The sequence below is a fragment of the Erigeron canadensis genome, chromosome 5, assembly GCF_010389155.1.
Source record: "Erigeron canadensis isolate Cc75 chromosome 5, C_canadensis_v1, whole genome shotgun sequence".
NCBI classification, from domain to species: domain Eukaryota; kingdom Viridiplantae; phylum Streptophyta; class Magnoliopsida; order Asterales; family Asteraceae; genus Erigeron; species Erigeron canadensis.
The window spans coordinates 8,352,290-8,378,989 of record NC_057765.1 but is presented as its reverse complement, the minus strand read 5'-3'; the positions used below and the strand labels follow the sequence as shown (position 1 = coordinate 8,378,989).

Genomic DNA, 26,700 nt, shown 5'->3' with positions numbered 1-26,700 from the left:
AAAAGACCTATTATATGTGTTAATGTCAATAGTAAATAATGTTTTTACCATGAATTACCCTATTTTAAATAGCAATTTATCATCAAGAATTAAACATTAAGGAGTGAAGGACGACATACCAGTAACTACAGTCGGTAAATTCGAAGAAGGCCTTGAAAATCATATATGTTCCATGGAAGAAACAAATATGTTTCGTTGCACGTAGTATATAATATCTTAGATATTGAGCTATATTAACTAATCATATCTTTAATTTGACTATAAAACGGATACTATTTAAATTAATATTTATTATTTATTTAATGATATTTAATTAATGGATAACTTTAACTTAGTTGTTTATATTTTATTTTATACATACACGAATATAATAGGATAGGATTAGTAAACGTCATACGGAGTATTGAATTTCATAGATAGTAATTTACATGTATTGTATTAGAATTAGTCCTCAGGCCCGTCCAATGGACTGGTAGTCTCAAAATATATTAATCAAATACCATAACTTATTTGATACGAAAGCTAAAGAAGAAACATATGAAAATTAACTCCATATAAATATTTGCAGTTAAATCATGGAATTTGTTTGTATAATTTTTTTATAAGATTTTTTAGTTAAAAGTGGGTCATTTATTAAATGACTATTAAAAAAATAGGGGATTAGTAAGGAGAGAGTATTAGGTTAAAAGAGAAGGATTTGGAGTGCCAAGTGTACCCAACCCCCAACTCTCTCTTTTAGTTATATTATTGATTAGAATTAGAATAAAATAATTTAAATAAGGTTTTTAATGAATATGACTAAAAAGACACTTATCCTTTTAATATAGCGCTACTTGTCGATCAATAAATACTTCAATCCTGTTTTAGCTTATTGGTAGATATTTTGATCCCTTTGGCAATGTGTATAACAATTCACGGTATGTGGGCCAAAACTTTTAAGACCAGATTGGGGATGAGTGATCACTCAAAACTTTGGAGACCCGCTCGACCCGTTCAAATTTATTCACAAGTTTGGGAGTTGGAAATAAGACCCGCATGTATATTTTTTTTTAAGTCCATTTATGCCCAATCAATAAAAATATTACCCAATCAAGCCCAATTCAATAGGTTTAGGTAAAGATTTTTAGGTCTAATTAAATGTATTGATTAGCATAAAGAGAAGAGAGTGATCACGTGAGGAGGTATTATTAGATTGATTAAATATGTTGTTATTGCAACATGAAGATAAACAAGTTGCGTAATCTTTATAAATGAGTATAGAAGTATAAATTAAAAACATTTAATAATAATAATAATAATAATAATAATAATAATAATAATAATGAAAATGATAATGACAACCTAGGTCTGTCACTAACAACTTATTACATGCTTAAAAACTTATACGTCGCCTCCTGAATTTTCCAACAGCAAGATACAAATTTTAATGCACCGAATTAGTTTTTACTGACAACCCTAAAGACTGTCATTAACAAACCCTAATAATAATAATAATAATAATAATAATAATAATAATAATAATAATAATAATAAAATTAAGAAAAAATGATCCATATTGCAGACTTCACCTAAGCTTAGTACTACCATTTTAAAAAAATTTATAAATTAAATCTTTGAAATTGATACTACATAACCTCTTAAATTTTACATAACCTCCACCGAATTTTAAATAATCCCTTATTTGCATGCTCCATGTAAACTTTCCCCTCAAAATCTCAAATAAAATAAAACTTTAAAATTAATAAAAGTATCCTCTTTTTCATATCTGTTGAGTACAAAATCATTTTCTTCCATCATCGTTGTTCAAATTGATTCCCTCACGCCACTTTTCCGCTGCCGTACGCCGCCCACAACCATCACCGGAAATTCTATCTGTTCATATTAATTTCATTTCCAACCGCTAACAATGTCTACTTTCATTCAACCAGGTTTCACGTCTTTTTCTCCTTTCTTTCTTATTTCAATTTAATCTAATATCGCCTCTTTCATTTCCTATATATATATATAATACATATATATATATATATACTCCATATAAATTCATTTGAGATATATCTAACTTGTAGTATTTGTTTTAACACAAGGAGTAGTATTTATTTTTAGTAGGTCCTGAATTAAGGACTGATTGATTGAATTTGAAGTTATCAGTGGGTACCTTAATTTGTATAACTTTAGTTTACGGTTTGCATAACCAATAATTGAACTATTCCTACGGCTAAACGCGACATCGAGCTCAGGTCAATAGCTTAAACTGCTTTCTTAATGCGTAATTTAGATAGGCCGACGAGGTTTTTTAAGTTATCTCCAGCTTTTATTCAATAGCAAAACTTGATTAACCATCGAAAATCTTATAAAAACATGAATGATGTTTATATCTATCTCTGTTATATATACTTACATATATTAGGTAAGGTTCGAAAAGCTTAATAAGGGTTCAATCAGGGCGTTTATAAGCTAGAGCTTGCCTCAGTATACTTTCCGAGCTTGGTTTGTAAGCTTAACTCAAACGAGCCCAAGTCACTCGTTTAAAAGCATGGCTCGTTTGTGCTTACGAACTACTGTAAATATGTGCTGTTAGTAGTTATATGTTCTGTTAATCTGAAGATGATTCTGTTTTCTTTTTAATCAGGATTTGATGGTTTACGCTAGTTACAATTGCTAGTATCTGTTACGGGGGGCTAAGAGTAAGTTCTTGGTCCCCCAATAGTTGACTCGCTAGTTATATCATGAATATTTCTGTGTGAAGATAATGAGCACTAGACTTCATAATCCATTTATCGGGGTATCTTTCCAAAGCTCGTTTAAGCCTAAAAACACTGAATTTGGTAAATCGCCCAGAAAAGCGTGTTATAAATTTGTTCCACGTGCCAAGAAAAATGACTGGATATCTCATGGAATACGGTTTTCACAATCTTGTGGAGAAAATGTTGAGATCTTATGGAAGAATATAGGATTAAGAAGTGGTTTTGTGGTGAAATCTGTGAAAGAACCTTTTACTAGAAATAAGAGTACTCTCGTTAGGTCGTTGTCTACTGTCTGGGAGGAAGGTTTACTTGTATTTAGGTGTTCTGTTTTTTTTGCTGTGATATCCGGGGTGTGCTTGTTGTTATGGTATGGCCAGCTAAAAGCCAAAACATTGGTAGAATCTAAGCTGTTACCATCAGTCTGCGCTGCATTAAGCGACTATATCCAACGTGATCTTCATTTTGGTAAAGTTAGAAGGATTTCTCCGTTAAGCATTACATTGGAGTCCTGCTCAATAGGGCCTCATAGGGAAGAATTCTCTTGCGGCGATGTCCCCACTCTTAAATTACGTGTTCACCCCTTTGCGAGTTTAAAGAGGGGAAAAATTGTAATCGATGCTGTTTTGTCTAATCCTACTTTGCTGGTTGCGCAAAAGAGAGATTATACTTGGTTAGGGATACCGTTTTCTGATGGAGTCGTGCAAAAGCATTTGTCCACCGAAGAAGGTATTGATTATCGTACAAAAACCAGGAGGATTGCTAGAGAGCAAACAGCAGCCCGAATGGATAGAGATAGAGACGATGCAGCTCGAGAGGCTGCTAAAATGGGATATATTGTTTCCTATAAAGGTTCTAATGAAATGGAAGGCATTGATGTTGTGAAGAAAAGCAGTGTGAATTCATCAGGATCGTCGACATCTGAGTTAGTTTTTTCTGTGGATGAGAAATTCCGTTGGCAGGATCACCACTGCATGGATGCTGGTGTAGAGTATGATATGAAGCACGCAGATTTAGAAAAATCGTTTGGAGTAAATATACCTATTGCAGGGGTGAAATTTTGGTCACGAATTATGTCTGGACCTTTAAAGCGTGAGAGAAGGAAGGTTAACGGGAGAGATATGTTTGCTTCTGGTATATCAGCCAAAAGAAGAATTTTGGAGCACAGTGCATCGGCAGTGCATGCATACTTCATGGATCATAGTCTAGCTGACAAGAAAGATAATCATATTGAGGAACTGGACGCCAGGGTTGATTCTGATGATCATAAGATAGAGAATGCTTCTCCTTCTCTAGTTGCCTCAGAAGTGTCAGAATTAGAGAGGAATGAAGATTTAGGGAGAAAATTCCCCCTGGAAGGTAACTGGTTAAGTGTAGTAATTGTATATCTATATATTTGGTGTATTTTACAAATCAAGTGAAATAGAATCATACAAATGCAAATAAAATATCATCTTTTTGTGATTTTGCAATGTGTGGGTAGACATAAAAACTTTTGAAATGGAAAATGGCCGGGTAATTGGTCAAAAATGGTTTATGGTGAGAATGGCTGGCTTTAAAAGATGGTTAAGAGCTGGTTGGTCTGCATTGAGCTGACCTAGAAAGACTTTTCTTTGTGTTTTTTTTACCCTGTTGATTTTCACAAATAATTGATGCTTTGAATACGATTAAGAGGACTATATTACAACAGTGAGGATTGAAGTTATAAATAATATGATTATGAGATTTTATGCATTTTAAATACATCTATTTTTAACTTTTTTGGCATGCTTGACCCATTCAGGACATTTCTATGTCAGTCAGTTTTTTATTCTCCTGCTTAACTCGTTAGAAGCAAAGTATGACCCAGATTGATCTGTTTACCTAAATGGGCCTTAATCATCTGTAAATATATGTAATGAATAATCATAAATTGTTCAATAATGTAGATAAAACTATGGATACCAAGCAGCAGTTGAGCCCATCTTCTCAAGGTTCAACTTACAAAGACGAGAGGGGTATGGGAGATCTCTGGTCATCCTTAATTGCTGGGCCCATCCAGAGGATGAAGTCACAGGTTGTCCCGAAAGTTGAAGGTATTGCTGGTGAATTTGTTGAAGCGGTTAATGGAGAAAAAGCGGCAGGAGTTGAGAAAACGGTTCCCATTACTCTCGATTCTGTCCATTTTAAAGGTGGAACATTACTGTTACTTGCATATGGTGATAATGAGCCCAGGTGAATCTCACTTCTGTTTGATGCTAATTCTATTTATATTGATTATAGTACTGATGGCTTAAGAGTAAAGGTTGTTCTCTTTGATTCCCAGAGGCTAATTGAAATGACGGGACACTAAGAAACGAGTTATATTAGCTTGTGAATGCCATTGGAATATATGTTTGTTAGTTTAGTTTTGTCAATCCGATCGACCAAGCAATGACTGTGTTTTTTCCTAGTATCAATTCCGACTTCTTTCTTTCCAGTTTCCACTTCTAATTTTGAAGGTTATCTTTAATTATTTTTGGAAACACGATTAAAGATTCTATATTTTTCTGAAAAGATTTAAGTTATTGAAGATTACATAAATAATACCGGGGTAGAGTGTACGTTTTTCATATGGAAATGACACAAGAAAGAAGACACTTTTTGGCTGTAGTGGGAAAATCAACCAAATGGAAGGAATCACATACCTTTACCAATGGTTCATTCAATTCCATTTGACAAAAGAAACAGTTTTCTACTTCTATTTGTTCAAAAATTTCAATGCAATGGACCATTTCATTAATTTCAATGCAATGGACCATTACTTTGGGATTCCATTATATCTAATGCTTCGTAAAACAGTCGTACCTCGAAAACTATTCTGTCTAGCAATTTATGATTGGATGCCAGTAACTTGGTGTAAATATCTAATTGCTCGTTTCTATCGTCAATGTGGCACAAAATGTAATATGAAAGGATTGTATTCTATTTATTTGTTCATTTGACTATTCTTGCACCTCCTGCTGTTTTTAGACTACTGATGTTTCTCCTGAAGTGTAGCTTTGTGGAGTATAATCATCAGTTAGAAGCTATATAATCTTTGAAACTATACACACTACTGTTTTTGACTACATGTACTCTAGGAGATCATGTTTTTAAGATGAAACATACATAGCGTATTAAGCTTATGTGGTTTCTCATATTGACAGAGAAATGGAGAATGCAAGTGGACATGTTAAGTTCCAAGATAATTACAGCCGTGTGCATGTACAATTGAGTGGTAATTGTAAGATGTGGAGATCGGATGTAACATCTGAAGATGGTGGCTGGTTGTCTACAGATGTTTTTGTGGATATAGCGGAACAGAAGTGGCACGCCAATCTTAAAGTTGTGAATCTCTTTGCTCCGGTAAGGTATAACTAGTACTGTTCAATACACGTGTATTGAAATGGTTCCAAACTATTTTAGAGGTAATTTTGTCCAATGTTTTAAAAACCGGTATTTTAGTTATACCGGCGTGGAAAAATTTTCCGGTATTACCGGTATTATCGGTAATACCGGAAATACCGGCCGGTATGACTATTTTTAATTTATTATATTTTTTGTGTAAAAATCCTACAAAACTTGTTACAATTTAACAAAAATAGTCAAAATGCAATTATAATTTACTCAAAAATAATACCAAATATGTATTTCATAACAAAATATAGGTTCTAAAGTTCACAAATAACAAAAAATAACATTAAAGTATCATAAAAATAATTTTTTAAAAAAATCAAAATTTATTTTTTGAAAATACCGGAAATACCGGTATGGTAATACCGGAAAATACCGGGAATACCGGAAATACCGGGAATACCGGCCGGTATTGAATAGTGAAAATACCGGACTTAAAATACCGGCGTGGTCTCCGGTACCGGTAATACCGGCCGGTATTTACCGGTATTTAAAACAAAATTTTTGTCTCATTACAAATGCATGGGTGATGAGTCCATTCAGGTTATTTTTATTTCAGACATCACTCAGTTTTCTTTTCATGCATAAAATCTTCTAAATCATGTAATTCAACAATTTAGATTCTTTTTGGAATCAAATATATCTTGTATCCATATTGGAAACACTAATTGTTATATAGAATCTGGATAAAAAGGTTTCCGGTCACTTCAACCCGACCCTACCTGTTTTGGCATGCATTAAAAGTGCTTGTTTGGACGTGTTACCCAATCTTCTCAGTTGTCATTTCTGTTCCACATTATTTTTCTTTGACCATGCAATTACAGTAAATCATCTATATCATTCAACCAACTTGTAAGGTTTCTGTGATTGCCTGGTCTTTTTTTGCAGCTCTTTGAAAGAATTTTAGAAATTCCTATTGCATTTTATGAAGGAAGAGCCAGCGGTGAGGTGATTCTCTTGATATTCCATGTTTCAACTAGTTTATCTTCCTTTTATTCAAATTTCATTGTTGCTTAATACTTGGTGCTCACCTTAATTATGTATATGGCACAAGTGATCGAAATTATATATTATTTCTGGTATGCTCTATTTTTCTGTGTTGCTATTCTTTTTTGGATGATAAGGGTTTCTATTAATGTTTCAGGTTCACATATGCATGTCCCAAGGAGAAAGTTTCCCCAATCTCCATGGGCAGCTTGACGTGACGGGGTTGACTTTTCAGATATCTGATGCTCCGTCATCATTTTCTGTATGTACCAACTTCACTTCAGTGATTAAAATAATATATCCTGGACAAATGGAGATAATTTTTCTTTTGTAGGATGTATCTGCAAGCTTATGTTTCCGGGCTCAACGTCTATTTCTACACAATGCTAGTGGTTGGTTTGGCAAGGTTCCGCTAGAAGCCTCGGGAGATTTTGGAATTGAACCAGAGGAAGGAGAATTCCACCTTATGTGTCAGGTTATTCTCACCTTACTTGAACCCTCATTATTAGATTTTCTACGGATTGTAAAAGCTAATTAAGAATATATTCTCATGGTATCCATTATGTGGGGGGGTGGGGGGTTGGTACCTAACTTACTTAGTGGTTTTGGCTATGGGGGTGCCTAGGCTTTAATCCGAGACCTTGTGCTATTTGCAGCAAAGATGCTCCCACCCATTAACAACTGAGCTACACACCATTGGATAGGCTGAATGAGTGCGACAAAAATATTTGCTAAATCAGTTAATAAGTAGGGGCATCTTTGCCTAGGTTTGAAACCAGCGTCTTAGCCACCATCTTTGCTCCCTATGTCTCTTAATCAGTAATATGCACTTTTCTTGGTTTATGTTGTTAAGAACTTACTACATGTTACATCATTCTAGTTTCTTTCCGAATTATGTACAATCGATGCTGGCAAAAGTATGTTCTTGGAAGTTGTAAGGTGTGATTTGTGAAGTTCGGTGTTCAGCGATATGACAATAATCAAATTAATTTGAGAGTAGTTAGGATTCATTATCCAAGTCAAACTTCATTCTAATTTGGAAAATTATGCCAGCATGATTCACGTGGAGCTTTTGTACAGAGTTAGTTACAGTTGTGTGTCTTGTGCATAAATTATATTTACTTGTGTGCATAAATATATCTGTACCTTTATGCTTGTTTTGAAGGCAGTCAATACTATTTACTTATATGTTTAATGTGAGTGTTCCTCTCCAGGTCCCTTCTGTGGAAGTAAATGCTCTCATGAAAAGTTTCAAAATGAAACCTTTGCTGTTTCCGGTATATGTGTTTCTTTACTTCATTTTCTTTAATTAGGTAGTCAAGCTATTTTAAATAAATGTTTTTGTCAACTCAGCTAGAACCTCTGCTTTAAACTAGTTTTGTTAAAGTAACAAGGAATAAAAAGATTTGCGGAGGTCAAAATTGTGCTGCACACATGGATGAAAAGAATAATGTTTATGACTTGCTCTTTATGTCTGTTGTTGCAGTTGGCAGGGTCTGTAACAGCTGTTTTCAATTGTCAAGGCCCTTTGGATGCTCCTGTATTTGTGGGTAGTGGACTTGTCTCAAGAAAGATGTCTAATTCGGTTGCTGATGTTCCTACATCAGCTGCATATGAGGCAATCATGAAAAATAAAGAGGCTGGTGCAGTGGCAGCATTTGACAGAGTTCCACTCTCTTATGTATCAGCCAATTTTACATTCAATACTGATAATTGTGTACGTTTACTTATACTCGGTTGTTTCTTGCAAGAAACTTATAAAGTATCGGATTCAAATTTGTCTTTACTGGAAACAAAATATGGCAGGTTGCAGATTTATATGGAATCAGAGCAAGTCTTGTCGATGGTGGTGAGATTCGCGGGGCGGGGAATGCATGGATTTGTCCAGAGGTACGTACCTGTGCTTTTTTCATAATTGTTACTTGACTCCACTAGATCTATATGTTTATCTCTAGCTTTGCATATATTGAGAGGAGTGATTTTGTTGCGTCTTTTCCCTGGAATGTTACGGGCAGGAAATAATCATCATATTAAGTCATGTTTCCAGAAACCACAGTGCTGGATCGTTTAATTGTTGATAATAATTTATTTTATACATCCCATATTTGAAAGACTTTGTGGATGAATTTCATGTTAATTATATTCACATTGTCCGGAACAATTTGTTCCTTAGGATTGTTAATATGTAAATGTTTTAGTAGGGAAAGTTTAGAGGTGCGGGCTTTAGAGATATCTGTTATATTGGTATATATATGTATGTTTTTTCCCTACATAAGAAGGGATATACGGAGATGGTCCTGTACAGGCTACCCAGTGAAAGTCGAGCCTATGGCTCTGATGTAAGCGGCTTAGCCGTATTCCGTGTATTTTACAGACTTTTTCCTTGGCCATTTCAAGATGTTTACCTATTGAGGTTTGAACCAGGGTCTCTTCTGAGCTTTTCAGGATACCTAACCACCAGACCACCTTGGAGATGGTTAGGTGTATTCCCTATGTATTAATAATGTTTCTCTCCAATCGTTTCTGGCTGCACATTTGAAGTCTGCTATTGTCTTTCAAAGAAGTTTAAGTTTTCATTTGACGCTTTCCACGAAGTTTTGTGGTTCCTTAGTCTGATTCGGAATCTGTTTGCGTTTTCTAACCTTTCAGGGGGAGGTTGATGACACAGCAATGGACGTCAATTTTTCTGGGAGTTTATGCTTTGATAAAATAATGGATCAATATATTCCTGGTTATAATCATCTTGTACCCTTTAAATTAGGGGATTTGAATGGAGAAACAAAACTCTCGGGCTCATTGCTCAAACCGTAAGGCTTCAAGCGCATCTGCTGATATCTAAGATAATTTTTTCGTGGACAGTCACTCAAGAAAACAATTTAATTTGAAAGCTTTGTTTACTATATCTGTTTCGTGGACAGTAATTTGAAAGCTTTGTTTACTATATCCGTGATGAGTAACGTAGTTTCTAATGTCTATGCCGTCTGATAGGTGTTCCATTATGTTTTTGTCTTCTTTAATAATTTTAGGAGATTCGACATCAAGTGGACAGCGCCAAAAGCTGAAGGGTCATTTGGAGATGCCCGAGGCGATATGATTATATCACATGAATTCATCACCATTAGTTCTTCATCCATTGCTTTTGAATTACTTACAAAGGTTCAAACCTCATATCCAGATGAAAGCTGGATAAATAAGGAAGAGTTCGATGTAAGACCTGCCATGCCTGTGATTGTAGAGGGAGTAGAATTGGATCTACGCATGCGCGGTTTTGAGTTTTTCAACGTGGTTTCCTCGTATGCATTTGATTCTCTACGTCCGATTCATCTAAAAGCAACTGGCCGGATCAGGTTTCAAGGAAAAGTTGTTAAGCCTACTACCATTGTAGATGAACAAGATACTGAGGAGTCAAAGATTCTTGCTGGTGATGTTTCAATCACAGGTCTTAAACTAAATCAGTTATTGCTTGCGCCCCAGCTAGCTGGAGTACTTCACATCTCGCCTGCGTGTATTAAGGTATGTATGAGTTTTAAATTCGTGCTCATATGTCAGATGTGTCTAACAGATTGAAAGGCTCAAATTAGTAAATGAGTTAGATTATTAAATATTACTTTCATGTTCAAAATAATGCATAGATATTTGTAAACGTTTTAGAAAGAGGATAGGAGGCGTGTGCATACTAAGAAGGAACTGTAATTAACCTGCCCAACTGTCTATCTTGTCACCTTAAATTGCTGCTTTGCACACAAGGCCTCCAAATAGGCATAAAAATAGCATCTTAGCTACTCTTAGTTGAGTTAGAAGCACAGATATTATTTCAGATTTACATGATAACAATGAACCAATAAAACCATGATTAATTTCCTTGTATAATACTTGCTGAACAAATTGTAACACCGGATATAAGGAGAGATATTTGTCTTGATAAGTCCAAGATTGTAAATCCAACCGAAGCCTACTGTATAACTGCTGCCAGCTGGTAGTGGGCTACATAATAGCCATTCTCTTCTCAATTATATGGTATATATATCTATTTGTTGCTATACTGTTAAAATAATACCCTCAAATTTTTTTTCCCAATTCAGTATATTATTAATAGATTGTGAGTGCCTCATTTAAACGGCCTCTATAAGCTGTCATTATTGATTAATGATTCATGTTGCAGTTGGATGCAACTGGTAGGCCAGATGAAAGTCTTGCAGTGGAAGTTATCGGGCCACTGCCATCTATCTCTGAGGACAACATAACTGGTAACATGATGTCCTTTTCTCTTCAAAAAGGGCAGTTAAGGGCCAACGTTTGCTATCAGCCTTTTCAGTCGGCCAACCTAGAGGTACTTGCTCTTCTGTTCGTCATTTCTTTTATATTTGAATCACCAGTGATGGTAATTTCGGGACTTATATCCGAGTGACAACTTAAACTCTTACGTATAACTAAATTATTGACATGTCCCTTGATTTTAAGAAGCGCGCCTAAGCGCCAGGCGACCTAAGGCACAGGTCATGTCGCTTTGTGCTGATTTAGTTGCTCCTTTTGTTTTGCTTATGAATTTTTGCCAATAATTTAGAATACCAGGCTTGTTTTGCTCCTTAAAGGTGTTTCTGCTTTTTAAAGGTGTTTTTGCTACTTAAAAGGGTGTTATATGATGGTGTTTTAGTATTTTTTTGTGTTATAACTTATAAATACCATGTAACTAATGTATAATTTTTGTTGAAAAAGTGCGCGCCTCACTTATGAAAATCTCGCCTCTTTTGTGGTTTGCGCTTTGGAATGGACCCTGTTGCTTTTTTGCGCCTAGTGAATTTAAAACCAAGACCTTTGATGAAATCTGAAATGCATTGGAAACATAGATGTATTAAATACTTTTTTAGTCGACTAGCATAGCTAGAGATAAAAGGTCCTGCTGTATTCTAACTTTACATTTGGTTCAAATGTGTAACTGCCTAATTGGTCTACTGTGTGTTATGTAGGTTCGGCATTTACCACTTGATGAACTGGAGCTGGCTTCACTAAGAGGAACACTACAAAGGGTAAGCTATATATTTTTTTTATTTTACTCTTTATTTTCATACCATTACCATGTACATGCACTTGTACAGTTACAGTTACACATTTATAGACAACACAAATTAGGTAACAATGTAAAATTGTTGGAAATCAGCAAACATGCATACATTGGCAGCTTAAATCCTTTCTATGTTTCCTTATCCTTATAGTTATATTTGTTGCAGGCAGAACTGCAACTAAATTTTCAGAAAAGAAGAGGTCATGGGATTTTATCTCTGCTCCGTCCAAAATTCAGTGGTGTGTTAGGAGAAGCTCTGGACGTGGCTGCTAGGTGGAGCGGTGATGTTGTTAGTACTATGACCTGATAATTTTTTTTCGTAAATAAGATGTTTCAATTTCGTGCTATATAATACTCTCATGTTTCTCAAAAAAGTATACAAATGGAAGTACCAACCTTTCTTATACTGGCAGCTTCTTCTTTCTGTGGTTCATGGTGTTGTAGTGTGTCCTTAATCCTTAGTGTGCTTGTATCTTGTTTGTGTTCTTGGAAATGTTATAACTAAAATGAAGTTTAAATGACTGGTTAAAAAATAAATTGAAGTATTGAAACTTAATTAAAATTCACGTCTCCAATATAACAGAAGTTGGACAATTCACCACCACCTTTTACGGGTAACCTGTTCTGTCTGTGAGTCTGTTCAACTCAACTTAACTGGCCATTGGTTGCTATGGCTGGTAAAAGAACGTTGAAACTAGATCGCAATGTTTGGTAATAGTATAGTAAGAGCAGTGCGTTTATATGAATGGTAAGAAGGTAAAAGTAGGTTGCTATTTTATGCGTCTGACCTTTGGACTATATTGAAATGTGTAGATCACTGTTGAAAAGGCTGTTTTGGAACAAACCAATAGCCAGTATGAGCTTCAAGGTGAATATGTATTGCCTGGTTCACGAGATGGAAAAAAAGAAAGAGGCAACTTACTAAGAAGAGCGATGGCTGGTCATCTTGGGAGTGTCATATCTTCTATGGGTCGATGGAGAATGAGGCTCGAGGTTCCTCGTGCTGAAATTGCTGAGATGCTTCCACTTGCTAGGCTTGTTTCTCGAAGTACTGATCCAGCTCTACAGTTTAGATCAAAGGTTATTTTCTATATATTCTAATGATGTTAAATATGCATAACACATTACTTCTGAACGGGTGGCACTGATAATACTTCTTTCGAAGATATAGGAAATACTGATGGAATATAAATTTTCAACCTGCATTTGAGAGGCAGCTCTCTCTCTCTCAGTGACCGGTGGACTATTATTTGGGACAATGTAAAATACTAAATTGGACAATAGCTTTGAAATATTGTTTTTGTGTCAACGCTACTCGACTTGTTTCCAATCTGTTAGCCAACTCGATCATCTTACCAACCTAGTGGCGATGGTGGGTCCCCCCCCCCCCCGGCATTTATCTGAAATTCTACAATAACGTGTTTGATGTATGTACTTTTTAATGCGTTCTGGTGTCCGAGATTTATCTCTTTCATATAGGGAAAGGCTGTTACTCTAGTTGGTTAATGCATATCTAAATTAGTTTTGCTAGGAATAGTGGTATTACATTCTTTGCTGAAGACATTTTTGTGCATTGTTAACCGATTTGCAGGATCTATTTATGCAAAGCATACAATCGGTGGGGATTCACGCCGAAAATCTCCATAGGCTTCTTGAGGTAATTGTTTGCAATTAGAATGAGTAATCTACTACTATATCTGATCATTTGGACCTCGTAACTATAGTTAGTAGGATAATACTATGTGTGTAATTGTAATGACGTTCCAAAAATAAAAAAGAATCAAAAACATTCTATGTGTGTAATATACGTACCCGTTCCAAGATATTGATCATATGAACTTACTTAACATCAAGATGTTTGATACATATAATATGGTTTTGTTGAGTTATTAGCATTGATGTTCATACACTTGCAGGAAATACGTGGACATTCTAATCCATCAGATGAAGTTATTCTGGAAGACTTGAGCCTTCCTGGTTTAGCTGAGCTTAAAGGTCGTTGGCGTGGATCTTTGGATGCAAGTGGCGGAGGCAATGGTGACACAATGGTATATTACTAAACCACAGCACCCCAGGGTGCAATTGTATTCATGTATAATTCTTAGATAGGTTGTATTTTAAGAAAGAAATTCTTTGAAATCTTTTTTTCTATAAATGATCCTTACTATATATGAATGGACTGCCGCCCTTTACAAAAAAAGAGCCTCTTATCTTTTTGATTTATCTCGAATTAAATGCCATATTTATATATTGGGTGTGCTTTAAAAACATATTTTGATCCTGGATTCCCTCTAACTTTTATCTTTGATTTATGAAGAATAATTTAATGCTTGTTATATTGTTTGCTATATCAAACTTCTTAGTTGTGGGATTTATACGTTATTTTTAACACTTATGTAATGATTTCTGAGTATGATGATAGCGCCCCCACCCCAAAAAAAAGGGTCATAATCTGTTTATATCTTTTCAGGCAGAATTTGATTTCCAAGGGGAGGAATGGGAATGGGGAACCTATAAGACTCAGCGTGTCCTAGCGGCTGGTGCATACAGCAACGATGATGGTTTGCGCCTTGAGAAAATGTTCATTCAAAGGGATAATGCCACAATCCATGCTGATGGAACTTTGTTGGGTCCAAAAACTAATTTGCATTTTGCGGTCCTTAATTTTCCGGTTAGTCTGGTTCCTACACTCGTGCAGGTTCTAGAATCATCCGCCAATGAAGCTGTTCATTCATTGAGACAACTTTTGGCTCCAATAAAAGGCATACTTCACATGGAAGGAGATCTAAGAGGAAGTCTTGCCAAGCCTGAATGTGATGTCCAAGTAAGACTCCTTGATGGTGCCATTGGCGGCATTGACCTTGGACGGGCTGAAATTGTTGCTTCTTTGACATCAACTAGCCGTTTTTTGTTTAATGCAAAGTGTGAACCCGTCATACAAAATGGTCATGTACATATTCAAGGAAGTGTCCCTGTGAATATAGTTCAAGATGAAGAATATCTTGAAAAAGATAAAAGTGAAGCAAGTTGGGCTCCCGGTTGGGCTAAAGGGAAAAATGGATCTATAGATGAAAGTAATGACAAGAAAGCATCTTGGAATGAAGAAGGTTGGGATACTCAGTTGGCAGAGAGTCTTAAAGGTTTGCACTGGAATGTGTTAGATGCTGGTGAAGTTAGGGTTGATGCTGATGTTAAAGATGGTGGCATGATGTTGCTAACTGCATTGTCTCCTTATGCAAACTGGCTCAATGGGAGTGCTGAAGTTATGCTTAAGGTTGGTGATGTCTTTTAGTTCTATATGAGTTACTTTTAGGATTCCAATCTTGACACATATTTACAAATGGGTCAGTTTAAGATATGTTATGCATCTAACGGATCAATCGGGCAAGTTAGAAGAAGAAAATTGTTGTTTTAAAAGGAAATGGGTTGAAAGTCACCCAAACTGTAACTCTATTGCATAAAGCCTCCTAAATCTTTTTTATTGAAAATATTAAATTATGATTGAAATAATATAGTTTTTAGTCATATTTGACTCCCTATAAGAAAGTCAAATATGCTGGACCAAAAGCATTCCGCGCCAACCCTATCCAACCCGTTTCTACACCCAAAGAAGTATGTGTTACCCGTTTTTTCTGACCCATCGCCCATGCCAATTTTAATTTCTAGTTTTATCTATTTCTTTCTAATTACTTTCATCTTGACAACTCCTCGTGTTACCAAAATTTCAATTTACCATTGGACGTTGTTCAATTTAATATCTATGGACTATAGGTAACTTAACCAAATGTTCATCTCCATTCATCAAGTTAAATATTCTAACAAAAAGGTTAGCTGAAATCTTACGTGCAGAAAACTAATAACATTCTAGCATGAAAAATGTAAGCGAGGTGAAACATATTGTTGTGACATCATTTATGACTATAGCTGTTGGGGAACTGAAGATTGTGGTAATTAAACCCTTTCTGGTAGGATTATTCTGTTGATTTTATATCGTGTAGACTTTAACAAGTGTATGTGTTTGTGTGGATAAATAGGTGAGAGGTACTGTTGAGCAGCCAATGCTCGACGGATCTGCGTCTTTTCACAGGGCAACAATATCTTCGCCTATTCTTCGGAAACCGCTAACAAACTTTGGGGGTATAATTGTCATGGATTCTAATAGGTTATGCATCAGATCTTTGGAAAGTAGGGTTAGCAGAAAAGGGAAGCTATCGGTAAAAGGTAATCTACCCCTGAGGACAACAGAAGCATCACTTGCGGATAAAATTGACTTAAAATGTGAAAACTTAGAAGTTCGAGCGAAGTATACGTTAAGGTATTCACCTTTTCCTACTCATCTAAATACTGTGGTTTGAGTGTCAAGATATTAAAGTCATCAAGCTTTTAATTGGAATAGGTGCATCACAATGCACAACTGATATTGTGCCTTGTGCAATTTTGTTATAATTGCTAAAGTCAAGTTAACCAGGGTAACCTTTACCCAGATTTGTAAGAATTGCTATTGTTTTTAACCGAGGTTAGGACCTCTATTTGTATTAGATACAAACAAGAATCAAGATATTATATAAAAGGACACTAAGTGAACCGACAGTAATTAACTAGGTCAACCAAACTATGGTTATATAATATGATTTTTAAAGTGATTCATTTTGTATATGATGATCAAGTGATTCTTTTTATATTGTCTGATAAATTGAAGTTAGTCAATGCATTTGCATTGGTGGGAATTGGTTATAGAGGAAACTAACTCCTAGTCATATCCCTATTGCATGCAACATCCTTTTCTTTAGCTAGAATACAAAAGCTTCAATCAGATCTTGTAAGTTTTATTGAAACCCTTAAATCTTGTGAAAACTTTCAATATAAGGTAAAATTATTTGTTGCTGGGACAAATTAATGATGTAGCAGATGATGTGTTGGCACCTTTTTTGATATATACCTTGTGGGGATATTTTGGGGTATATGTGGCTTATCATCCAAAAGTGAAATTAGAGCAAAGTGGGTTAGAAAGTGTTCCGATTAACCAGATTAAATAATACCATAAAATTGACCAAGCACAAATCTTGTTGTCAGCTTCTTTAGTTTTGGGATTTGAAATTTTTGTTAAACAAGTTCAATACCCCTTCACTCTCATTTAACTGAGCGGCTTTGTTCAAATCATAGTGGTCAGGTGGACACTCAACTGCAGATAACAGGCTCGATTCTGCAACCTAATATATCTGGGAACATCAAGCTGAGTCACGGAGAAGCTTATCTACCTCATGAAAAAGGTGGAGGGGCTGCTGCTATCAACCAAGAAATATCAGATAGTTCAAGCATGCCAAGCGGGGATTACAATCAAGTAGTTGCATCGAAATATGTTTCACGGTTCTTAAATTTAAAACCAGCTACTATAAATACTTCATCTCAGCAACCTTCAGGTCTGTATCCTGTAGCTTTCTTATTGTTATACAAAATGAAAGACAACTCAAAACCTTTAGTTGTTTTCAGATAAAGAGGCTGAAGTTGTAAAAAAAGGAACGGGACAAGTAAATACCAAACCGAAGCTAGATATTCGGCTGACAAACTTGAAGCTGGTTCTTGGTCCCGAGTTGAGGATAGTTTATCCTATTCTCAACTTTGCTGTTAGTGGCGAGCTTGAATTGAATGGTATTGCTCACCCCAAGTTATTAAAACCCAAAGGTGTTTTAACGTTTGAGAATGGTGATGTGATCCTAGTTGCAACACAGGTTAGGGTCGTGCCTTTATCTAAGGCTTTAATTTAATCAGGTTGCTAAATAAGTTATTTTTATGTTAATATTATATGTGTTGGTTCAGGTGAGGCTGAAGCGAGAGCATCTGAATACAGCCAAGTTTGAGGCTGATTATGGATTAGATCCAATGTTGGACTTGGCTTTGGTTGGGTCAGAGTGGCAGTTCAGGATTCAAAGTCGAGCAACTAAATGGCAGGACAACTTGGTCGTCACATCCACACGTTCTGTCGAACAGGACGTTCTCTCACCCTCTGAGGTACTGATTTTTAAGTTGTCAATGCAAGTTTAGTTTATTGGCATATATTATTTGAGGTTCACATTTTGTTTATTTACTACAGCACAGCAAAGTAAAAGATGTTGCATGACAGCGTCTACTACTAAAGCATTATCATAGTTACGGATCATATACATTGAAATTAGAAAAGTAAAAAGAAAAAGAAACTAAGATAAGCTTTTATTATGTAGTTACAGTTTGGATTAAAAAGGTATATGGAATAGTTGAAAATGAACTAATGTAATATAGATAAAAGTGAGTCACGCGCAACTTATTTTTCTTACATATGCGTAAATGGAAGTACATATGGTATATAACAAAAAGATGGGCTCATTTTTGTTCCGTCAAATTATGGCTCATGGCACAGAATAGATCTTGGGGTGTATGCTTGTATTTTTTGATGTGTGGTTGGATTACCCATAATGAATCATTGCAAGTCTCTTAGTTCATGTTTGAATTTGTTTACTAAACCTTATTAATGGTTTTGAATATTTTTTTTGTATTGGAAGGCTGCTAGAGTGTTCGAGAGTCAACTTGCAGAATCTATCTTAGAAGGGGATGGTCAACTGGCATTTAAAAAGCTTGCAACAGCGACACTTGAGACACTAATGCCAAGAATAGAAGGGAAGGGTGAATTTGGACATGCAAGATGGAGGCTTGTTTACGCGCCACAGATTCCTAGCTTGCTTTCTGTTGATCCAACGGTTGATCCCCTTAAATCGATAGCTAGCAATATTTCTTTTGGCACAGAGGTAGAAGTCCAGTTGGGGAAACGCCTTCAGGTTTGTTAATAATGCATCTTAATAACATCAGATATTACTAATGTTGTTGCATAGAAATTTGAGGACTTTCACACTAGATGTGACTATTCCCACCCATTTGCTTATGAATGAGACTACTGGTGTTATGCTTTACACCTAACGGTTAAAATTTATGAAGCGGTTAATAGACAGGTCAAACAGGTTGAGCACATTTTAAGAGTCGAGCATTGCAAAAGTTTATTTTAATCCTAACTTAACCAGGCTAACCATTTACCAGAAAAAGTTTATTTAATCCTAGAGCACATTTGAAATTAGATTATTGTGGAAATTGTGTAACTCTTGTAATCTAATCGGAAATACTGATTATTTACATGGAAATAAAAGTTATGCAAAAAACGTTGTGGGTTTACTGACTATACTAAAAGCTTTTTGCCACCTTTAGTCATTTCAGCAGCCAGGCATAGGGTTTGCTATAAAGGAATGGTAGTGTTTAGCTCCCATGTGTTTTATAACCTCGACTAGGAGTTTAGGGTTGACCTCAAATCCTTTTCCCAAAACTACAGATACATGTAATTTCCCGTTTTTGGTGATTTGCAGGCCTCTGTGGTGAGACAGATGAAGGATTCGGAGATGGCAATGCAATGGACATTGATCTACCAGCTAACAAGCAGATTACGCCTCCTTTTGCAGTCGGCTCCATACAAGCGTATGCTTTTTGAATATTCTACTACATCACAAGATTGACTAGGTAGTTTTTAATCTGTGTAAAAAGGGAGCGTCTTTATGTTATCTTTTTTCACTTTCATTCTTCACAAAGGTTTCATCCCTAAAATATGACTAAGGGAGATGAAGTGTAAAATTTTGTGCATATGCTATTATTCTTTGGTTCAAATTATGAGTCTGCTGATAACAGTTTTGTTTAGCCAAATGCACTTGGTTAATAGAAAATTAAATTATAAAACTTAAAACCCAACATAATGAATTTCGCATTAGTCATAAGTTAAAAACTTATATAAATCAAGTGAATAGACTCTAGATGGCTTGATCACCATATGTAAAGTGGGTCATACCATATTGGAGTTCATCAGCTGATTAAAAAGCTGATTATGCTGGCTGGCCTGCTTCATTCTTAGATATGAGCTGCTCTATAATTAACAATCATCAGTCGTCCCCATAGGCGAGGTTCTTTGCCGATTACAACAATCATCTGAAACTTATGGAAAAGTTATCAAGGAATATGATGAAGCATTGGTAAGCTCCTCCATCATTAGCGTTATGCGTGCAACTCCTTCATTGTTTCTAATGTGCTGTTTTGCTATGAATGTATTGCATTACTCTATAGCTGTTATTTTAATTCGGAATCGTATGAACTTATGAACTAAATTGATGTCATTTCGCTGTCATATTTTAACTATTTAGGCCAAAAAAAATAAAAAAAATTGGCCCTTCATAAGTTAATTTCCTGGTTTTGCCACTGAATGAAAGGTTTCTTTGTCATCTTTTCACGAAGATGATTTTTGTGTATCATACTATCATATGATATACACATGATTCATAATGAAACGAATCTGAAACAACATTGCAATGGATACGTTTGGTTAGTATTAATGAATAAAAGTATTACTTATGTAGTTATTTTACGTCAAGTTTAACATATTGATGCAAAATTACATAAGGGGTTTAACTACAAGCGTGGTTGTTCTCTAAGGTCAGTGCCAATAGTTTTGTCGTTGGCGCTTCTTAGCAAGAAACCATTGGAATCATTTATTCTGGGCTTTCTGGCACAATATTCCAGCACACCCCTTTCTTTTAAAATATAGATTGGTCTCCACTTTTGTCTTTTATCTAATTTGCCTTTCACCTTATACTAAACACTTAAGAATTGCTTTGTACCATTTTGTTTTTGTTTTCATTATACATGTCATATTCAACAATCTTTCACTTTTGTTTTTATTATATATGTTATGTCCACATCACATTGTGTAAGATTTGGAAATATATTTTAAAATGCTATGTACCATTTTGTTTTAGTTAAATGTTAGCTTTCAAATATTTTCACATAATAAGTAAAAGGAACATTAAATTCATGCTATGTACCATTTTGTTTTAGTTAAATGTTAGCTTTCAAATATTTTCACAAAGGAACATTAAATTCTAAAAAAATAAATTAAGACAATATATAGTTCTAAGTCTTACACAAATTAAGTTAAATAATAAATGCAATTACTAGAAAGCAGCATTAAGTTAAATAATAAACTGGTTTAGTTGTAACAATAAAAAGTCAAAACTTGAAAGCACGTGATATTCTTGCAACATTAAAGGCGTTGGATGAGAAGAATGTGTCTACAGAAGTTACGGTTGGTTGGGCATGTTATGAAATATTTCCATATGCCAACAAATTACTTTGTAGATGGAATATTAGTGAAAATATTACGAGGCAAAGTTTTAAGTTACTAAAGGATTTTCAAATTTTTAAGTACTCATGGGACAAATTTGTAAAACCTCTAACAGAAGAGAATTACAAGAAGCATTATTTAGATATTCAAGTCAAATTGACCTCTCATCAAGGTATTTTTGATGTCTCATTAATGTTGATTTTCTTTTACCATTTAGGTGATTTTTAATAGTATGTTATTTTTGATGTTCTCATAAATGTTGTTTTTCTTTTTTTTACCTTTTAAGTGTTCTAAGATATTTGCATGATACTAGGTTGAACAGATATGAAGAAAAGTTTGTGGCTATCAAGACAGACAGATATCTAAGTTTTGAAAATTCAACAACAAACAGTGTTGAGGCCTGAGGGTCAACATTCCAAAGTAAAGTTATACTTGGGTTCATCTTAAGCAAGTCTGGACACATTGGTTTCTGTTATTGATAAAGTTGTGCTTTCACAATTTACTTCAATAAAAGAAAGCATTGGAATAAGCAGAATATATCGACAACACAAGATCAACCATCCACTTTTTCAAGAATTATGGGGGCTTGTTTCACGAACTCCTTTACAAAAAATCTTTGACGAACTTAACAGATCTGATGGTCTTAATTTAACTATTGAGAATTATGGTTGTCAATTAAACACCAGTCATGGGTTACCATGCGCACATGAGATTATGTTGCATTTCAATGCAAATGAGCCTATTCCACTACAATCGGTGGATGTTTTTTTGGAGAAAGCTCGATCTTAAGCCGTGTATAATTGTTGAAGATATTGATCATGATTTTTGGAGGAAGCCTAATATTGATCCATCTACCATTGGTGAACCAGAATATCACAAAGATAACCGAGGACGTCCAAGTTGTTTTTTTAAGCAACAATGGAGAGACAACCTTTCTACCACTTTTTAGTAGCCTACCAATGTCACAACCACAAAATATTTGGGTATTTGCATGTGTCAATGGTAACCATTTTGTAAGATTGGTGCTACAAGGGGATTTCCAGATACCTCCTACGCATCCACTGTGGTCTCCTAACGCATTCAACCGGACATGGGAAAATCTTTATTTACATAGACAAAATATGTACAACCAACTTAAATTTCCTAATCGTAATTCAGTAGGGATGAAAACTTGTATTAATGTTGATGATTAATATAAAATATTTATTAATTATAATTATTTATATGTTTTATTATTATGTATTAATACTTAATAGGCCTTATTGACCATTATCCTTAAAAATGTCCATATCATGTAGTCTCTTCCCTTGATTGTTATGAGCAGTTCTAATGTAAATAGAGCAAACTTTCAAATAAAATGTCCATATCATGTGGTCCCTTTTCTTGCAAATAAAATGTCAAGCCTTTCATATAAAATGGTCCTATTTATGTGGTCCTCCTTTTTGGTTATATATGGTTAGTGGTTTAATAACCCTTACATCTTGTTTAATGGGGATGTACTCAAATAAGCCCCATTTATTCTTGACATCATCTTTGAGAAAATAATTGGGAAAGGAAGAGATCTTCTTGCTTGTCCTGAGTGAGAGAGATTAGAGGATAGTTGGATGGGTCAAGAAAAATATTAACCAAGCAAAAACTAGAAAAGTAATTTATTTTTTCTTTTGTAAAAGTATTTGACGAAGATTTGTTGATAATGACGTGTCTTAGTGATGTACGAAATCTAGTTTAAAAATTTGTAACAAAGTCTACCGCTTACTGACTACCACACACTTACGGGCAGTGTACCCGTTCGTATGTAATATAGTTAATTGGTAAGACAAAGATCGAACACAAGGACTGAATGTTGTACTTAAGGTTGTAAAAATGTAAATCAACAGAACGTTTGGTTTATGACTGAATTGTCACTTTGCGTTAAGAAAAGTTAGTTTGCCAAAATTAAAGCAAGTTAGTAATTCCGAGAAATTAATCGAAAACGGTTTTAGTGTAAACAATAATTAAAAAGCCATCTATGTCGAATCCGCTACACAAAAAGTCTAGGTTGCATATAGGTTAAGCTCAAAATTCATTAATGTTGGTGATAATAATCGTGACAAGACAACAACACAAATGGGTGCACTACGTTTGTAAAATCAACTAAATCGCCTAATCAACTCAATTCCTTGCAACAAGTGGTACCACCAACCCTATTACAATTCCTTGAACTAACTAGTTTGTTTGATCATTTAAATAACAATTTTATCTTTGTGAAAGAAACGTGGTACCACCAACCGTTAAATCCACTTAACAAAGTAATTTATATTAGACTTGTATTCTTTACTATCATACCATGACCTAGCAAAAGTTATTCATCGACAAACAACTAAAATAATACTTGCATTCAACTAGTACCACTATCAAAGAACACAAATATCATCAAGAACACAAATTTAAGTAGAAGAAATCACTTCATTAAGATTTTAACAAAATGTTAAGTAAAACCAACTTGAATTCAAAATACTATGCAACCATAACTAATTGTTTCACTTCATCTTCATAGATGTATAAAGAAATAGCTACTCATAATGATAAGAGCTAAAGATTGAAATAAAAAGGAAGACATAATGTACCAAATATGAAGTAATAATCCTAATCGAGGTTACAATTGAGCTACAATAAGTGATAAGAGCCAAATTAGTCTTCAAGTCTTCAATTATGTTGGAGTGGTGAAAAACCCTTGAATAACGGCTGCAAGTAAGGTGTGTGTGCTCAAGTCTCCAAGATTAGGGTTAAGGTTGAGTTGTGGTTGGTATTTATACCCCAAGAGAGAGAAAATGGTAATGTCAGCTCGATCTCGCGCCGCTAGGACCTCAGGTCGCGCCGCTAAGTGTGTTTTTGAGCAATTCTGATCGACGGACAGACAAACTCGCGCCGCTAGGGCCCTAGCTAGCGCCGCTACTAGGGTTGGTTCACTGGCTCGCGCCATGAGAATGTCCTGGATTCGCCATTTCAGCCCCGTTCTTGACCTCGCTTCATCCGTTAGTGCATATGGACCTTTCCTAAGTCGTTTTCTACTATTTGTGAGCGATAAACTTGCTTTAGACCTAAAATCACTAGCAAATACCATAACGCACCACAAAACAAGTATAAACGGCTATAAAACGAGTACGAAATGTCCAAATAAGATGTGAGAAATATGTATAAATTGCGATACATCACTTAGATATTTTCTAGAATGAAGATTTGATGTGGTAAAGTGGTAGTATCTTAAAAGAAAAGATAGGTTGTTCACCTGAAGACACTTGCCAACGACAATTTTTTAGTTTTTAACCTTAAATTTAGACTTATCGGCATGTCTCGTTATAATCCAATTTATTGAGAACATTTTATATAGGGGTGTAAAAAATGAACTGGAAAACTGACAAACCAGACCGAACCGTGTGATCCAAAATCGAACAAAACTGAAACCTGAAAAGACTGAAAACTGAAAAACCGATATATAACAGTTCGATTATAATATTTAACTTTCATTACTCGTGGTTAACCGAACCGGACCAAATTTTAATATATGCATACATATAATCATATATATATGTATATATATATATATCACATGAATACATCATTTACTTATCTATTTAGTTAATTTTCTACATTTGTTTCCTAAAATGACAATTTACTTATTTTCTTCCGAAATCTATGGTTAGCTTCATGTTCCAAGTAACTTTCTTATTTATATATCTTTTTAAGAAAATTTGTTAACTTTTTTAAAAATATATATTAAAAAATGTTAATAATATCTATATAGAGAACATTTTAAGTAGTAAATCGTGATACTTTTAGATAGAAACTTATATTGCATGTATATAACATTAAAAAAAAATTTCAAAATTAGATGTAATGCATATATCTATCTATAAACAAAATATTAATGTAGATAATAATGACTATTATACATATAATTTAATTAGTTAACAAGTAGATTGACTATTATAATTAAAAATTTAAACTTTATATTTGCATAACTTTAATAAATGGTTAACCAAAAATCAAAGTAAAATTAACTGAATTTTCCGGGTAATCGATTTATGGATAGTCGAAATTAACGATTCAAAATTTCTAACTAACCAAACGGAAACCTAAAAAACGGTTCAAAGTTTTAACTAATCAAACCGAATCGTTTACAGCCTTAAATTTATTAACATCAAAATGTGAACTCAAAGACACAAAATCTTAAATGTTTTTAAATATTAATTCATCTACTAATGGTGCTTTTTGACTTTGTTTTAAAAAAAATATATGTTTAACTCATGGGGAAGAAGAGATGTTAACTTTTTTTTGGAAAGAGGGGGTTAATCAGAATGTTAGCTAAATAAAAACATTATTGTGTTGTTTTTATATTGGAAGTAAGAGTAATAAAATATTTAAAAACTAGTTGAGAAAAAAGTATTGTAAAAGTAGTAACTTTGTAAAACAAAAGTAAGAAAGTTATGATGTGTAAGTTAGAAAAAGGTGCAAAATATATCATTGTTGTTTGAGGTCGGAGAATGAAATTACCAGTGGGTCATGGTTAAAAGAGGCACGAGAATAGAACTATTTTTTCTTAATGGCCAACTAAATACTTAATTACCCGAATTTTATTTAGGATAACGTCATAACCCAATGACTAAATGCTACCGTAAAGCGTCAGCCCAACCCAACTAGAAAGAAGCCATGATCCGGGAAATACTTATCATCCCGACCACTTATAAATACGACGACGAATTAAGAAAGAAAAAAAAAAAAGCTAAATGCGCCGGAATGCAGTTAACTAATCCTGAAAAGTTATTGTGTGCACGAATTCTAGGTCGGTTTTGTTGTATTCAGGAAACTTGTTCAAGATTCCCATGGTAAACAAAAGTTACCGGGTAAGAAATTAGTCGGTCACCACTTTCACGTTGACTTGTTGACTGCTTACGTGGCATGTACACAAAAACTTTTTGGGATTAGTTTATGCACACAATAAAAAATATATGAAAATAAACAAGTTTTATGTGTCCCACATCCGTTTTATGTTCACAATAAATATAATTTCAAGTTTTCAAAATACAATAAAATCGACCTAAAGTTCGTGCACACAATAACTTTTGGTGATTAGTTGACTGCATTCCGGTATACTTAGAAAAAAAAAAAATCTTTGATATCTGCCCAGAGTTTATGGGTTTGAGACTTTCTCCGGGTCAAAACAGTCAATCCTTAAACAAAACGGGTAATCATGCTCGCCAAACGGGTAGGAAAGTTTTAAGTAAAAAAGGAAAATGTGAAAGATAAAGCAAGTAGACATTAGTAGTAGCTTC

The 26,700-nt window shown here is 34.6% G+C and overlaps 1 protein-coding gene across 1 annotated transcript; it reads left to right on the top strand.

The window, feature by feature from the left end:
• The first annotated feature begins 1,770 nt into the window (after positions 1-1,770).
• On the top strand, positions 1,771-19,884 carry LOC122598854 (protein TIC236, chloroplastic). The gene is made up of 25 exons (XM_043771334.1): positions 1,771-1,928; positions 2,630-4,100; positions 4,670-4,955; positions 5,909-6,107; positions 7,044-7,103; positions 7,300-7,404; positions 7,477-7,617; positions 8,357-8,419; positions 8,629-8,859; positions 8,949-9,032; positions 9,792-9,949; positions 10,169-10,655; positions 11,305-11,472; positions 12,110-12,169; positions 12,371-12,493; positions 13,018-13,284; positions 13,796-13,861; positions 14,121-14,252; positions 14,675-15,478; positions 16,239-16,519; positions 17,368-17,624; positions 17,695-17,933; positions 18,022-18,213; positions 18,741-19,013; positions 19,590-19,884. The coding sequence occupies exons 2-25, from the start codon at positions 2,750-2,752 to the stop codon at positions 19,734-19,736; spliced, it is 6,174 nt and encodes a 2,057-aa protein (XP_043627269.1). The 5' UTR covers positions 1,771-1,928; positions 2,630-2,749; the 3' UTR covers positions 19,737-19,884.
• The last annotated feature ends 6,816 nt before the right edge of the window (positions 19,885-26,700 follow it).